This window comes from Rhodnius prolixus, unplaced genomic scaffold, assembly GCF_049639745.1.
Source record: "Rhodnius prolixus isolate KJV_2025 unplaced genomic scaffold, Rpr scaffold_1, whole genome shotgun sequence".
In the NCBI taxonomy this organism is placed as follows: Eukaryota; Metazoa; Arthropoda; class Insecta; order Hemiptera; family Reduviidae; genus Rhodnius; species Rhodnius prolixus.
In genome coordinates this window covers 28,950,562-28,969,103 of record NW_027411581.1, presented here as the reverse complement: position 1 = coordinate 28,969,103, position 18,542 = coordinate 28,950,562, and the positions used below count along the sequence as shown (strand labels likewise).

General features: G+C 35.4%; 1 protein-coding gene across 1 annotated transcript in view; it reads right to left on the bottom strand.

The window, feature by feature from the left end:
- LOC141458484 (neuropeptide SIFamide receptor-like) overlaps positions 1-18,542 on the bottom strand; it is a 146,786-nt gene that overhangs the window by 20,794 nt on the left and 107,450 nt on the right. The window contains exon 3 of the mRNA XM_074136511.1: positions 7,880-8,133. Coding sequence (XP_073992612.1) covers positions 7,880-8,133 — 254 coding nt within the window. The remainder of the gene's footprint in view (positions 1-7,879; positions 8,134-18,542) is intronic.

Below are 18,542 nucleotides of genomic sequence, written 5' to 3'. Positions count from 1 at the left end.
TAAAGAAGATAACAGAGAAAGGAAAAAGGAATAAACTTCTTATCTTCATTATTCTCCCATTTACAAGTTATCCTTAATAGATTAATGAAGTGTTTATTATATTTTGATAACCCCTTTACTTTGATGTTACTAAGGAATTTAGTATTCTTTGAAGATGCTGAGGTATAAGAGGATGGTGGGAGAACATTAGGGAACCCTGCAAGATGGCTACATTTCAGTCAGCTGAGAGGGATGAGTTGTCATTCAGCCTCTCTGAGGTCCAGGACGTTCCTCCAGGCTCTGTGTCCTATTGATCAAATCTTATTCTTGCCTACTCCACTCACTAATTCACGCTAAAATTCTTATTTTTAACTTTGCTTTTTATTTAATGATTCAAGGCATTTCAATTTTTTTTCTTCTTTTTTTGTTCAATCTTTTATTGAAATTTACCACTGCAACAATTGTTGCAACAAGCAAATGCGGTACAGGATAAAAAAATTAATAAAAGAAAATCACGAGTGGAGAAGGCACCCAGTGGTGCCACTCCAGTAACGTGCTTTGTTATACTGCTCTCACGATAAGAGTAGATCACGAGGCCATCTTCTCTTCAATCTCCTTAGAGGATTACCTGGTAATGTGGAGGAAGATAGGTGTTCTATGAGAGGGTTAGGGTGAGCTGATGTAGAGGAATGAAATTTGAGAAAACGAGTGTTAGCAAGATCTGTAATGAAAGGGATTTTGAGGAGATTATGGATAGTGAGGTTAGATACATAGAACAAAGCGTTAAGAAGTTTTCGAAGTATTTTTGACTGTAATGTCTGGAGGCGTAGTGAGTTGGAACGCTTAGTTGATCCCCATATTTCGATGCCGTATGACCAAATAGGTCGCAGTAACAGAAGATATAAGAGTATTTTGTTTTGTAGGTTAAGTTTCGAACGTTTGTCAAGTAGTCTGGCGAGAAGTTTGTAGCGTTGGTTAGTTTCTAGTATGGGGATTCCATATCAAACGTTTGTCTAGGTGCAGTCCAAGGTAGCGAACTTTGTCCACAGTTGGTTCAAGATGATTGGAGGTAGGTAAATACTATAAATTTTGATTTTCTAACGTTAGTTTTGATTCTCCATTTGAAAAGCCAGTCCTGTAAGTGGTTGATGTGTGTTTGTAAAGCTCTTCGTTTTTCTTCTAACAAAATTTATACACTTTGAGATAACATGAAATTCTGTCATACTGCCATTTCTCTGTCTCTCTCTCTCTCCAATTAACATGCTTCTTGAACTTCGGCGTCATCATCCAGTTAAACATGCACAAATGGAACTTTTAAGCGATAGCGGAAACGAACGTTAAAAGAAAGTTTATGGTATTGATGCTGATGGTTCAACAAGGGAACCATGGAAGCACTGATAGTCGATCCTGCTGTACGATATGAGCCCCAAGCCATGAACTTACCTCGTAAGAGGTGAAGAAGCGGATGTGAAGTGTATCTACCTATATCTTGGAGAAATTCCAGGATTAGATGGGAAGATAGAGTTTCAGGTGTGGGATCGAGAGGTATTAATGGACTCTTGGGGGATAATTAGCCACCTTAAATACAACCAACTAAAACTTTTAGTTGCATTTTTAGCCACTTTAGTAGCTATACTAATAACTCTAATGTGACTACTCAGCGACACTATTTACACCAAAGATTTTATTGCTGTAGGCCATAAATATTTATTGCTACCCTTATGTGTGTTTACGTTTACACCATTACGATCATGGATCTGTACCAAATCAGACCGACTGATTAGTCTGCTGTGTGGCTCAGCAACTCAAGGCAGAATGGAGGCCCTGCCTATTGGAACGGTGTATACGAGTTCTGTAAATTAAGTAATGAGACTGATTTTATAAAAAAAAAATTATTCAAAAAGAATTACAATTCTATATTGTCACCTTCAAAATAACTTCCTTCTGAAGCCACACAGCGCTGGAGACGTTTCTTCCACTCCTCATAGCAGTGCTCGAACTCCGATACTGGAATAGCCTTCAGCTGGTCGGTTACAGCCGTTTGAATGTTTTCGAATGTCCCAAAATGAGTTCCCTTCAGGTGATTTTTTAACTTCGGGAAGAGAAAAAAGTCACAAGGACTCAAGCCAGGCGAATAAGGAGGCTGAGGAGCCACAGGAATGTTTTTACTGGCCAAAAACTCGTTTATTGAAATTGCTGTGTGACAAGAAGCATTATCGTGATGCAACACCCACTTGTTCTTGATGTTTGGTCTCACACGAATGACCCTTTTTCGAAGTTTTACCTCTCGGTAAAAGTGTTGCTTGACCGACCAGCTGAAGGCTATTCCAGTATCGGAGTTCAAGCACTGCTATGAGCAGTGGAAGAAACGTCTCCAGCGCTGTGTGGCTTCAGAAGAAAGTTATTTTGAAGGTGACAATATAGAATAGTAATTCTATTTGAATAAAAAAATTTAAAAAAATCAGTCTCATTACTTAATTTACATACCTCGTATAATCCATTTTTGGGCGTCTTACAAACCGTTGAGTAATATCCGTGGTATGTATGGTGCCACTTTGATTTTTGTACGAGTGGTTTCCCATTATTTACCAAAAGTAATGGCTACGTTGTTTTTAAAAAGTTAAAAACCATTTTCCGCAGCATACTGTTCCTAGCTCATTAAGAAAATCGTATTCAACGAGTACCGGAATGTACATTGTACTCTATAGACGCCAGCCATTAGCTAAAATATTTCAGTAATGTTCGAATGACGGGCTAGATACAGATGATAAAAATATAACTTTCTTCAAGCAGAAAAAAATTAATGACTATTTCTCTAGGTAGACATTACGTTTAACTGCATTACGTACGTCTAACTACATATTGGATGCACTGCAGTGGTATGCTAGACCATAAATTGCCCTTAGGAACATTAAAAATAAAATCGAGGGCCGAGCCGGGAATCGACCAGTGCCGCCCACTGTTATCTTAGCAATCCATGCTTCTAGCCGCTCAGCTGTCGCGTTTCTTGGTCCGCATAGAATGTGAGTCTGTCTGTTTGTAGAGTGTGTAGTTAGTATAACTCAACTCAAAATTATACGAAACTCGTACAAACGAAATAAGCAGAACCTAAAACGAAAACTTATTTAAACCTTAAATTTGATATTTGATTTTGACTTTCGAACACGACAATAAGCTTTTGGATGAAATCTGTTGGTCAGAGAACGATTTTTTCCGAAAAAGGTTCAAACGATTTATTTACCACAATTCATTTAAACTGACCGGTAGGGCAATTGTATGAGGTTTGATCGTCAAAAACTGCGGAACGTTGAAAAACACCCAACTTTGACCATTTTTGTTCTCTTTTTCTATAAAAATAAATTCTATAAAATTAAATAGATTTCAAAAAAGAAGTTGCCAAAAATGAGCAAAAATTGTTGTTTGAATAATTATTGAATATTTATTATTATTATTTTTTTTTTTTTTAATTTTTTTTTGCGCATCAACAGCTGAGGTTATTAGCGCCCGGAGCTTTTTCCAGTGCACTGCCGGCCTCCGGACAGTGTTCTCTCGTTACAGACAACACTGTCCATCACCGGACAGTGAGCTGTAAGAAGCTCCTAGGAAGAGAAAATCTAAGGGTCAGCTGCTGGATTCGAACCCGGGACCTCCGCGTGGGAGTCCAGTATGCTAACCTCATAGCTAATCCCTTCCCTATATTATTATTATTATTTTTTTTTTTTTATTTTTTTTTTTGGCGCATCAACAGCTGAGGTTATTAGCGCCCGGAGCTTTTTCCAGTGCACTGCCGGCCTCCGGACAGTGTTCTCTCGTTACAGACAACACTGTCCATCACCGGACAGTGAGCTGTAAGAAGCTCCTAGGAAGAGAAAATCTAAGGGTCAGCTGCTGGATTCGAACCCGGGACCACCGCGTGGGAGTCCAGTATGCTAACCTCATAGCTAATCCCTTCCCTATATTATTATTATTATTATTTTTTTTTTTTTATTTTTTTTTTTGGCGCATCAACAGCTGAGGTTATTAGCGCCTCTAATATCTGTTCTTTCTCGAACATATTACTCCACTACTTGGGATGGCGGATGTTCTTGTAACCCATGCGCATCCGACGCTGAACCTTGACCAGCAAGGTTAGTGGAGCTCCAGGTAACGAACAATGCCTCCATACATCCCCTCTTACATCATCGACTCAGTCGACGAGGGGGAGGGTGGATACATAGTTGCCATCCCTAACATATTATTATTATTATTATTATTATTTTATTTTTTATTTTTTTTTTTTAATCCCTCGCGGCCCGCAGGCAAGGGAGGAACCTGTTTTCTTTATCTGGTATTACGGTTCTTACTGGAACCGGACAATTGTCCTATGATAAAGACAAAAGAAAAAGAAAAATATGTCCGTGCTAGTCTCTAGCGTCTTCCCTTAGCACTTCCCTTACAATGCGGCAGGTGTGGAGAACCACAGCCTGCTGCATCTCGTATATGATGGTCCTCCTGATTCCCATCATGCAGAGGCCCTCCCCCAGCGACCGCGGCACAAGTCCCGTGGCTGAAATAATCTATTATTATTATTATTATTATTATTAGTAAACAAATGAGGAGTTATTTGATTTGGATTTGATGTAGATGTGCTTTTTTGAGGTCTCAACGCTGCGCATCTTTAGGAGGAAAGTTCCAAGAAGGAAAACTTGGCATCCGTATAGGTACTAGGACGGCATGGATATGGATCGCTTCGGATATTTTTAGAATAAGCTTTGGAAAGAGACATTTTTGTTACTGTTTCATCCAGAGAAATGTAGTCAGCCATGTTCAGTTTCAGCGAAAAGACATGGTGCTGTTTGTTCATGCAACTTTGGCAGTTTCCCAATGGAAATGTGAAGATTCAGATTTTTTTTCCTGAGGAAGTTCATCTAGCAATAGAACTTCAGAGAAGTTGTATTGTTCAGAGGTATTAATTATGTCGGCCAAATTCCAAATTTGAAGATAGTCGGTTGTGCAGAGGTTCATCTTTGCGGAATAAATACTGTGGATTTTTGGCAAAAGTCAACCGACTAAATCTAATCCTAACTGGGCAGCTTCTTTGAATATCCAAGTTAAATCGGTTCGGAGAAATTCTCAATTAAAAGTGGTGGATCAATTTTGGGCAAGTTCTATCTATAATTGGAATCGACGTAGTTAATTGTAACATCGATCTTCATATTGGGGTTGAAGTCCACTTTTACATGAATACAATCAAATTCTTATTAATTTCAACTTAAGAGTTGACTAAATCTCAGTCTTGAGTACCAACCAACGAACAACAGAAAGTGCGGAAAGGCAATTTCAGTCAACACAGAGAAGCCGAAAATTGTTCAGATTTTACCTCTAAAAATATTGCAACAGTAACAGAGGTATTCTCTACCTGGAAAAATTATTTACTCTTACTAGCCTCGATTTTGAATATAGGAACTGAACCTCGCCTGGGTTATATTTACACCCAGCTTCATCATTAAAAATCCTGCTTAATGAATTTATCTGGCAATATTTAATCTTGGCTTACTGGTGCCGACTGTCTGAATAATGGTCAACATTATCTATAAGTTGTTTTAAAATTTCCTATTAGAAGAGATAATAAAGTGGGTTCTTGGACAGCCATGTTGACACCTTTCTTTCCTCAATAACATTTTATTGCAATCGACATGTATAATAATGGAAGTCAACTACCATTTAGAGCTAAATCTAAGTTTCTTAAAAATTAGTGATGCAAATTATATAACTAGAAAGTAGTAGGTATATTAACATCGTTTTTATGCTCTTGAAAAACCCAGTAAATATGTAAATATTTCCGAGGAAGCCATTGATAACCTACAATACAATAAAAAATGTCCCCTGCATTATTCAAACCATTCGCTGTAATGAACAAAAGAAAAAGTAACATTCGGTTGCGTTTCCAAACAAATGTCAATATAAATAATTCGGTCGAACCTTCTATGGTAGTTGACAATAATTGAAATGTTATAGGAAGACGGTTCGAATCCTTTGTGAGGGAATTCACTCATACGAGAATGTCTAATTAATCTTCTACTTTGACCTGAACTTTGAACTGATAATTGGAATAGCTTGCTCCAAATTAGCGACATTTGTTTCCTCTTCTATGAATTTCCGATCACGAAAGGCGAATTTCCTTCAAAAGATCTCACTTTGGCAAGCAGACTCCCGCTTCCTTTCATATTATATTGAATAAGAGGTGTTCTTGTTCAAATGACCTAATTTTTGGAATAAATGAAAAACTGGGTAATCATTGGGTAATCATTATTTTTATAATACCTGACAAGATAAGAAAAAATTCTTTTATATCTCAGGAAAATTTTGAAAAATTATTAAATTATTTAATTATACAATAATTATTGATTACTTCAATTAATTTTAACAAAAAATTAAATCGTTTACTTGGATGGATTCTTTAAGACCTTTACGATAGGCAAGATCCGTTTAGGTACTGCGACGACATGGATATGGATCGCTTCGGATATTTTTAGAATAAGCTTGGGAAAGAGACATTTTTGTTACTGTTCCATCCAGAGAAATGTAGTCAGCCATGTTCAGTTTCAGCGAATGGAAATGTAAAGATTCAGATTTTTTTCCTGAGGAAGTTGATCTAGCAATAGAACTTCAGAAAAGTTGTATCATTAATAACATAATTTCGTGGTACCATCATTTGGTTATGATTTTTAATAAGTAGCTTAAATTATGAGATTCACTAATTAAATAGATGAGAAAACCATTAAGTAGAATTATTCTGCTTTATTTAAATGGAAATTATGGTAATTTCTGTCATAATTCCTTAAAGCAGCTCAAATATCGTTAGCTTTGTCGAGATAGCTGCCTCTTTGTTCTTGAGACTTCGATTTTAATTATTCCCACACGTGTTATGAAAAGCCTCTTCTAGATGTACCGACACAAAATTGGGTTTACAACATTGAAACATTGAGATGGAGTGGGAGATCAATGGAGCTTCAATAAATTTTTGTTTAATATGAATATATTGGTTTTGTGACCGTAAATTATTCAATTAAGGATTCAAAATTAGCGAGGAATCGGTCAAATGAAAACAACAACTCGTCTTTTTGCTAACGTTTCCACAAATATATTGTCTTCTTCAGGGCCTGGATATTACAAATACAAAAATACAAACAATTTGGAGAATCGGTAACATAGAAAATCAGTAGAAAGAAAGTCTTCAGTTCTGGCTCTTAGTTTCTGTAACTCAACCAAACCGCATAGCCACGTAAGTTTCAATAATTATAAAGAATTTATTGTATTTTACTTCTTTTATATATATATATATATATTTTATTTTAATTCTAATGTTTTTTTTAATGATTTTAATGTTAGTTATATTTTTGTTATTTTGATTTTCTATGTTACTGATTCTCTAAATTGTTTGTATTTTTGTATTTGTAATATCCAGGCCCTGAAGAAGACAATATTTTGTCGAAACGTTGGCAAAAAGACGAGTTGTTTTTATTTGACTGATTCCTCGCCAATTTTGATTCCTTAATTTTTGTTTAATACAATTTTAATTACATTTTGAAGCTCATATTTTAAACCGTTTTGAATTATGCTAAGACGCTTGTACTCACCTTAGATACCAAATTTTTTGGAACAACAAGTAAGTACTCTGAGCACCTCAAAAAGGGATATTCGGTTAAAAATTCGCACGATTTCAACACGTTCTCTCACTAGTATTATATTATTGATCTAACTAATATGGGTACTACAACATTAAAAATCTGGACTCATTTCATCATTTACTTGTATAAAATAATTTTAATTTAATTTTCTATCACCTTAAAATTTATGAGAATTGTACAAGATCAATAAATGTTTAGTATTATTTATACAAAAAAAAAAAAAATCTCACTTGGAAGTCGCTGCCCTCTTCCAGAGGACTCAACTGGAAGTAAAGAGCCCATGGAAGCGTGATTGATAGTGAAAAACTCCAGATGATGAGAACAGCGAAGCGCACCCCTCTGGATGTAACTTGCCATTTCATTGGATAGCAGATGGCCATGCATCTTTCTACTGAAATAGCCACTAGTGTGTTCACTGAAGCGTTGACGGAAACTCCCTGCAGATAGGGGATAGTCTTGCAGACTAGCCATCCCATCGTCCAAGCTGCAATACACAAATACTATTAGTCTTATTGTAATTAAACTTTTTACTTTGTTTATTCCGTCTTATTTTCTAATCCATTGAAACAATAGAAAGCTCCATTTGAATTAAAAGGAGAATATAAATAATTAAATCATTAGGATACGGTTAGAATTACAAGAATGTAAATACAGAACCTTAATGGTTGTTCTTTGTGGATTCTGTGACCAGTTTAAATTGAAAGGAGTTGACCGAATAAGGCGCATAATTTGCACCCGTGTTCCTATTCCATTGGTAGTTCGGAATACTTTCAAAGAATCAGACTCTCATTATCTCTTTTAGTCATTAAATTCTACACCCTTACTTCTTTTATCTTACATTTTAAAATCTACTTCTAGAGTTTGGCACGCTAGTTCTCCTAGCGAATTCTGTTAAGAATATCTAAGCAAATTTAATTTTTTTTTTTTTTAAGTTAGTCTTAATTACACATTTTTCTTATTGAACTACATATTTTTCTTTGCACTCCTTTTTCGGTAAGAAAGCTTGTTAGTTCAGTAATTAAGTCAATGACAGTCTCTCAGAGCGGAAAGAAATGAAATATTCAACATTATTTGGGGTTAGCGAAACTAAAAATTACCCAGAATTTTTTGGACACAGTTGTCTCTGTAACGAGAGAACACTGTCAAGATCTACCAAAACTAAAAAACTTCAGATTTCAATGACTTCGTATGATGAAGCGGCTCAACTAAAAAAAAAAAAATGAGTACATTTGTAGCGAACTGAATGTCTTGGTTCGGTGCCCAATCAGAACTAGCCTAACAATTGTTCTTCCTAGAAACCTTAGCAGCTACTGAACATTAATGAGAGAATACGCCCACAATATGATGGGGTCAAGTGCCAATCTGCGCCTCTTAATTTAAAATAAAAAAGAAGTTTGTTGACCATGAGTACAATTTCAGTAGATTCACTATAAGCAAACTGAAGCATAATGATAAATTCATTCAGGAAATAGTTCTCCTGAATTTACTTCTAAATTTTTCTATTTGTTCGCTAAGTTCCAGCCAGGACGTATTAGCATCCTGCGATTGTTCGTTTTTGGAATTTTTGATTCACACACACACTCTTGTATACAATTTTCCAAAAACTTAGTTTTCGAATTCAAAAAGAATATTATTCCTCTCGTTTCTGAAATGGCGCAATCTCGATACACAAAACTCCACTCAAATCTACACAATCATTACAACCCTCTTATCCACAACATGTCTACTACAATAGTTCCTTCAAATCCTCAACGCAAACTAAAGCGGCGGTGGCCACGCGACCATCTCAACACATAACGCCGCCTTCCTAGGATGGTTGCTGTGTAAGCTTGCCAATTTGCCAATTTGGCGATCTAACGGCTTCCATCACGATGGTCGTCGTTCACTCCACTCACGTCTCTTGGCGTATATATATATATATATATATATATATATACGTGCATGTGCATTTGCGCCATCCCTTATCTCTCATCTCTTTTGCTTATTGCACTGGATACAGTTGCAAAATAAATAAACAAATTAACATGAAAAATAAAAAAAAAATCTAAAATTAAAAGAAGAGATTGGTAAGTTTTTACAGCTGTTCTCGAGGAGTCAAACAGTCGACAACTTTCTATCCAGGTATAGATCAACTTCTATTTCATTAGGATATTGCTAGACATCTGTCTGCAGTTCTGTAATATACGAGGGTCGTTTGAAAAGTCCGTGCAAAATAAAAACTACTTAATTTTTTGGGGTAAACCTTTTTTATTTTTCAACATAGTCTCCTTTTAGGCTTATACACTTCGTCCAACGCTGCTCTAGTTTGTTGATCCCTTCCGAATAATAGGATTTGTCCAAGTCTGAAAAATAGCCATTCGTTTCTGCAATCACCACCTCGTTTGAATAAAATCTTTTTCCCGCCAGCCATTTCTTCATATTGGGGAACAAATAGTAGTCCGAGGGAGCCAAGTCTGGAGAATAGGGGGGGATGTGAAACGAGTTGGAACCCTATTTCCATTAATTTTGCGACCACAACTGCTGAGGTGTGAGCTGGTGCGTTGTCGTGATGGAAAAGGACTTTTTTGTGGGCCAATCGTGGGCGTTTTTCTTGGAGCTCGGTTTTCTAACGGTCCAATAACGATGAATAATATGCACCTGTAATAGTTTTACCCTTTTCCAGATAGTCGATGAGGATTATTCCTTGCGAATCCCAAAAGACAGTCGCCATAATCTTTCCGGCCGAAGGAACGGTCTTCGCATTTTTTGGCGCAGATTCCCCCTTGGTAACCCATCGTTTAGATTGTTCTTTCATCTCAGGAGGGTAGTGATGTATCCATGTTTCATCCACAGTGACGAAACGACGCTTAAAGTCATGCGGATTCTTCTGGAACAGCTGCAAACCGTCCTTGCAACACTTCACACGATTTCGTTTTTGGTCAAGCGTGAGAAAATCACTCGACTTCCTTGATTCAAACGAATGCCAAACACAAAGAAATCAACCGATCTGGCTGAAACTTGGTGTGTGTTCTTCCAAGAGATGCTACTAACTAAACATAACCTCGATACGCGCCAGTTGTGCTATCTCTCTGACTTTGCACGGACTTTTCAAACGACCCTCGTACAATCCCTAATTAAGATATTACCCAATGAATTTTTTTTTATTTCTAATGAACTAGGAAACGTAGAACTTTATTTTGAAATGATTTAACTTGTTTATTGTGAACTTTTAGGCTCCTTCATCTTGGAGTATTATAAACAGATCTAAGCATAGATGTTTAAAGAAGGCTGAAGCATTTAGTTTCAATTATCAGCCTGCTAATTTATTACGATAAGGTGACGATGAGTTTGATAGTCAACCTTAATTTAAGGTTTTATGTTCACTGTAATAAGCGTTTCTGCAAGGCGATTTAGCGTTGTCGAGTGTAAGGCGTTCTAGCAATGTGTCGCACACAAATATCTAGGACTGGTTTAAACTGAAATGGGACTGTAAACTGAACTCGTTCTGAATTTATCACTGAGTGAAAGAGAGTCATTCTAGTAAGTGCGAAAAATAATTGTTGAAGCCTTTTGTGAGTAAGTCCTGAAGCTTATTCCTTGAGTTTGCACATCGATTTCCAGAAGTCATCGATGGGAGGCTGATATTGTCCACAGTGGTTACAATTTATTGTACTATGTAGCGAGTTATCGACCGATTCTCTCCCCCAAATTAGCCGAAAGCTGCTATGGCAAACTTCAGTGCTACGATTCCAAAATTAAAAGAAATTTTTATTAAATTTTTCTTCCCCAAACTTTAACAAATTTATGAATGTGTCTAATTAAAAACTTTATTTGTAAAATAGTAATGTAGCATCATAAAACGTGTTTGTGATGAATTTTATATGAAAGAAATGTTTGCAGGAATGTTATTATAAATATAATTTGCATACCACAAGTATATAAAATAAAAGTGTTGAATATCTAGAGGAGCGTAAGGGGGCGGTTGGTTTACAAATACCAGAGCTGAACATAACGGCATACCTTCTTCGGAAAGAGTATTTGTAGTGGCAAGAGTAGAACACTGGGTAAGTGGGCCGCTTTATTTGATTTAGCTCTTACATTAGTGTTGTTCTTTCAAGGGGAAGGTCGTTCTTGGCTTTCACAAATAGTCAAAAATTAATGTAAATAATTTTTTTTACCTCTTATTTCAGCAAAAGTCACATACATAAAATACATTATACAGCCCAAATATTTAATGAGCTATTGGTGTATTCCCTTTTAAAACTGGATTCTTTTAGAATTTATAAGACAAAGTTTTGTTTTATACATTCTTTACGCAAATCCCAGCGTTTTCAAAGAAAGTTTAACAACTCTGTTCTTCCGGCAAGAACTTAACAACTGAATGAATGTTGCCTTAAAAATAAGTTTAGGAATGGCCAAGCTGAGTTTACACTGTTGCCTTCTACATTTTTTATCTTTCGCCTAAATTAATATTCCTGCATGATAGGAAACACTAACAATAAGACAATCTGATGTGAAAAACCCAAGCGACTTACTGTTACTATTTTTTTTTATAAAATGAGGGTCAACATCTAGAGGGGTCATTGGCTCCCGTTTTCTACTGTACTGCCGGCCTATAGGCAGTATTCTCTCGTTATAGACAACACTGTCCATCACACGGACAGTGAGCTATAAGAAACTCCTAGAAAGAGAAAATCTAAGGGCCAACAGCTGGATTCGAACCTGCGATCTCCACGCTGGTACCCAGTATTCGCGAACAATTTAGCTGATCCCTTCCCTCACTTACAACATTTCACCAAATTTCTTCAAACTCCAAATGTTTGAGTCGTATTTAAATTTATTTTACTTTAAAAGGGATCAACTCATCCCCATTCACTGAACTACTCTTAATAAAATTTCATTTTTTTTAACCATTTATTTTTAAAGGGACTCGGTTAGGGAGTTTTATCAATAAAGAATCTAACAATTATTTTCAACTTACAAATTCTTTATGAAGGTGTTAAACTAATAATGATACAAATTTCGCTTTGAGTAACATTACCAGTGGGAGTTGAAAGTTATTCTGCTAAATGACGCAAGAAAATGTCATAAATAAGTGATAAACCAGGAAAATTACCAGGTTAGATTGGTATGGTAGATGGTAATATTCTCTTCAAAGTTTCAGTATTTCTTAAGATGCATAATGAAAAGGGCGTAGCAACCAACTTCATTAGCCAATGAATATCCATTCTGACAGCTAATTAATATGTACATTCGTAATAATAATTTATTATGCACTGTTTGGAGTTTTAGAATTCCATATTTATTTAACCATACGATAACAAATGGGAATCTAATTCTATTACCGCTTCTTCTTCCTGCTATTTTTTTAAAATTGTATTTCCTTTTTATTTATTATGCAAAGTATAATATTAGGTGAGCTTTACATCCAAGTATTGTTTAGATTTATTATAATGATTAGTATTCTTCGAGTGATCAGTTTGCCTTAAATAAGTGTAGATGAGAGCAGGAAGTATATTTGTTTCTCACGCAGGCGCAATGGACTACTCTGAAGTCCAGCAATTACATTTGAAATCAATTCTCCTGAAACCAAACACACTCGAAAACTGCTTCAAATAAAACTGTATAAATACTTGAAAGAGGTCAGCAATTATTTTTAATTGATATGAAAATCTTGTTTGATATCCTGTAAGTTGTGCTGATCTCTCATCTCTCTTTCAATGCCGACATTTATGGTGGGTGACTGCAGTGGGTGATGTTTGATGATTGTGGTAGCAGTGTTGTTGAATGTCACCCTTATTTCCGCTGAATAAGTAGCCATGTTTACAGAACCTAGAGAAATCTTTTTATTATTAGGATTTGGTAGATAGGAATTGGTACAGATTTTCAATAATTAACTAAATAATGAATCACTAAATGGTAACACAAAGCGTAGAGGTTAGATATGATTGGAGTGAATACTGCGATTTAGTGATGTACTGTGAGCCGATGCGGATGTCCGTGCCCCTTATATAGTGATCAGAGAGAGCGCGAGTGAGAATCTAGTCAGCCTTCCTTGTTCTCAGATACCTGGATTTACCCTTTTTTAGTTGTATACCTTTTTAAACACTAATAAATTCGGTCAAATTTTCATCAATTTCGCAAAACTACTGAGAAAAGAGAGAAATTTCTATCGAATGTTGGCGTCCTTCTAGCACACAATAGTTCCTAATTAACCTGTGTTCGGAACCACTTACGAAAAATCGTTAGAAGTTTAAATTTAATTTCTATTTTAGGTTTACTTTTTGGACTAACGGAATAGAATAGTCTCTACCAAACGCTCTAATTATCACCGACTACAAACACTTCAATCCTAAATTCTTTGTAGAAACACCAATGCTCCATTTTATGTTTCTAACCAGACCAAATTATCTCAATGTTCCTTATGTACGCGACCTTATCACATCCCGGTACGAAAAATTGCATAACTCCAACTCTCTGCACTGCAATCCATTAATCCAAGAACTTTCTTTCCAATCCATTCCTAGGAATCCCAACAGAAGTCTGAGGCGCCGGTGGCCAGAAGATCTATTGATGCAATAAAAGTGATCTACAATTTCTATTAAATATGTGAATATCTCTGTCTCCTCTCATTCAGTCACTATTCTCACTCAGCGCCATTACCTTGCTAATTACTCTAATCTCGCTCAGCTCAAGTTGTTCTCTATTCCTTATCTCATTCACTATCTATCGCCTGCATATTTCTCATTCCTCACTGCTTGACAATATCTCCGGAGGGTTGTCAGTGGACGACTGCTCCACTCTTGTGCTCATCTTTTCCCTTCATCATATTTACTAGATGCTAATGATGTGCCATTATGGATAAAATCCAATACTCTAATCATAATTTTGAAAATAATTATTACGTTAACAATAATTATTTTTATATTTAATTGGCCCAATTATTGATTATTAGATATTCATGGAATAAACATTTTGAAAGATTATAACAGCTAACAGCGTTAGTACGACCTCTTTTAATTACAATTCCAATATGAAAGCAATAAAGAGCAATAAACAAGGAAACTTAATGACGTATAAAAAAACAACTATTAACATCAATAATCTTAAAATTAAATACTGCCCGTAGACTTAGTACTTTATCACCAAACTTATCAAGTGCTTTATTAAAAAGTTCTCCTCTTTTGTATGGAAATGGAATGGGGAAAGCATCGTTGAGCTTTAAATTGTCTTATTCTAGCTGGGACAAGTTGAGCAACAACTTAATGACGGTGACAATCAAGAAATTCTAACAACTTTTCCAACATAACTCTCTTCCTGATTTATATCCATCGTCAGAGGCATCGCCGATTTTATTACTGTAATTTATGGAGATGGTTCTCAACTGAACGCAATCCATCATTTTCGCCAGTGAATAAAATATCATTTAGACATTTTAATATCTTGGTTTCCCCGGGACTACAAAATCGGGGTCCGCCATTTTCTACTCTTCTCTTTATTGTTTGTAATGGCTGTTGCAAATCTGCTTTTACATTTTCCAGTACGCAAACTAAAAAAATAAAATAATAATCCAAAATATGAAGTAGAATTTTTCAGGACAACGCTCCAAGGAGTATAAATCAAAACGAAAGCATTAACTTATACACACACACACACACACACACACACACACACACACACACACACACTAGTCCTTTATGCGTAATTTCCGGTCACATGTAGCCTTTTGACACTATATTGAAAATTCAATTCCCTGTGCTAGTACCCTCGCCATCACGTCACTTTTAAATGGCCGGTGATCGAGAAAGATTTATTGAGGAATAAAATGTACTTGGTCCTACGCACTTCTCATTTAAAGTGTTAATTGTTACTTTTTATTAAGATTTTAATTTGGTTTTATTCGAGTGTGTAAATGATTTGAGAAAGCACATTAATTGCTTATTTCCGCACCATCCAAACCGACCTGAGAATTCATTTTGTATTCGACTTTGTCAAATCGCATTATCTGGTATTTCAAAGGCAAACTAGTTTCATTCTGATTTGCTCAACATGTACTATCAAATCTGACAATCCCCTCTAACCTGCTAAAGCGTTATTATCTCACGATCGTATGGATCTCTGACGACTGTCTAGAAAGGCGGAATCATCTAACGTTTTAGGCCAGCCAGTGCACATACTTTATGTTTATTCATCTATTTTCTTGTACTATGCCGTAAAATTCTTAAATAGAAGTAAAGAAAAAAAAAAGAAGCTTACTTATGTTAGGTACGCAGCTAACATACTTGGATATGCTGATGGATGTTAGTTAGAAAAGTAATCATTATATTTTTCTAAGAGATGTCGTTGGCCAAAATAGGCCTCACGTGAATCAGGCCAAGAAAGTAAATGTGTTTTGCGCAGGAACTGTGGCTAAAAGAATCTATTTTCGAAACACCCTACTAATGTGTGGTAAGAAAAGATTTTATAATCGTGTTAATTTTTTTATTTTATTTATCTTCAAAGACATTGCAAGAGATTTTTGTCAAAGAACACAGATTGAAGGTTCTTAAAGACGTTTAGTGGACTAAGAATAAAAATACAAACTTGTTTAGGGCATTGTACCCTTAAGTGGCCATATTTCTGCCTTATCCATTATTATTATTACAATAGTTTAGTGTGGTTCTTCTTCTGTGTTTTGGGTTGCAAATGTAAACCCAAAATTATTGTCAATGATCTAAGAAATATTGAGATTTCAATTTGAAACATCCCACAACTTAAAAATTTTAATTTTAATTTCAACTGAATAAAATAAATAAGATCTTTGTATGGTTTTATTATCGTTATTAAACAGAGCAACTTATTTTATTAATAAATTTGTTTAGTATAAAAAAACTAAGCTGTAGTTGGAGACTAGAGCAACCCACACATTATGATATGCACTCTCTTTGACAAGGGTAAGAATTACATTAATTTAATCTAAGAAAACTACATTAATCATCTGGAAGCCCTAAATGGTTTAATCCATTGAAAAAAACGCCACAAGAACCTAAGACAAAAATAAAGGTAATAAAGAAAAATAAGTACTATTCAAGGTTTAAGAAAGATTGCTTTAAATAAATGTATTTTGAGAGGGGCTCTAAATTGACCTACTTGTCTTTGAAACGGATTCCATCAATTTGCATTTTGCGACTTCTTATTTTCAATCTCTTATTTACTTTATTTCTTCAAGTTTATGTTTATATAATGTTATCTATTCGATTTTATTTTTAGAACTACTTTAGAACGAAGTACTTTTCTTTCCCACATATTGAGAAGTTTTTCGGTAGCTTTTGTAATTACCCAACTCTCTCAACCATACGTACCCACAGGCCGAATGATTGTTTTGTATATAAGGACCTTAGCTCTGCTTGTCAAACTCCTGAATTTGAACGGCTTCTGGAGAGCGAAGAAACATCTGTTGCCTGCCGCCACTTGTGCTTTTATTTCTTCTGAAGTTTCGTTTTTTTCACTCACGAGTGCTCCCTGATATTTAAACTGGCATGCAGATTAAAACAAATGATTTCCAAAGTTCACGCTGGATTCCACCCGACCTGGTCTCCTAGAAGTTTTTAAATAAAAAGTCTTGTCGTCGTTTATGTGCAGACCCATCTTCTTTGCTGCGGCTTCGAATTCTTTAAAAACTCCAGCTAACGCTGACACCGATCGAGCTGACAGCACAGCATCGTCTGCATAAGCTAAACCCATCCCTCTCCTTAACCTTAGTTTTTATAAACAATAATTTTTTAGAACAATTAAATAGCATGAATAAATTTATTTAAATTTTGTGCCACACTCCTAGACAAACCTAGATAAATTTTGTTAGCTGAGCTAGAGAAAAATTTAAAGATCAGTTTATGCTCTACTTTTTTCTAAGTTTAATTTTTATTATTTGATACGTAAATATTTATTATTATTATTTTAATTCCTATATTAAAGTAATTAATTTGATCTATACAGTATTAAAGCTCTTAATTTGAGCACGTTGCTCACATATGTACAAATTAATTTTAGAGGAAACCCAATTTGAATGTTACATTATAAATATATTGTTACCTATTTACAAGCTCCTGTCCGCGGCCAGCTACAGTGGAGACGGGGTGGATCGAAAAGGGAACTAGAATGAAATAAGTAAATATAATAATGGTATTAGAAATTAAAGATGAAATATGTTGAGCGCCACGCTGTTTATTTTGGTTACCGTAGCAACAGCGAACCAACGGATAAAATAATAGACAAAAAAAGGAAAAATTAAATAAACCAAAATATATATGTTAATTAGAATAATGCAGGTATTAAATAGCAAATGTACTCTTCTCTATAGCAATAAAAAGTAATTGAATAATCAAAAAAATATCTGTAAATAGTCCAAACAGTATCTGGGTGAAATCACTCTCTCACCAAATAACCCTCTGCAAGAAAAAGCCAGCACATACAAAAATAATAATAATGTTCAGAGGGAAGGGATTAGCTATGAGGTTAGCATGCTGGACTCCCACGTGGAGGTCCCGGGTTCGAATCCAGCAGCTGACCCTTAGATTTTCTCTTCCTAGGAGCTTCTTACAGCTCACTGTCCGGTGATGGACAGTGTTGTCTGTAACGAGAGAACACTGTCCGGAGGCCGGCAGTGCACTGAAAAAAGCTCCGGGCGCCAATAACCTTAGATGTTGACGCGCCTTAAATCATTAACAAAAAAAAAAAATTATTGGGTGTACATTTGCTAATTAAATATTTAATAAATTATTATAGAATTTCTCTAAAAATATAATGTTTCCGATTTTTATCGGTAACAATATATATTCTAATATACGAAATATTCCAATATATCTCGTATAAATATACGTATATTAAAAGTAGGGCTGAACAAGGTGTTTGTTTCAGTAAAACAAGTTCATCATT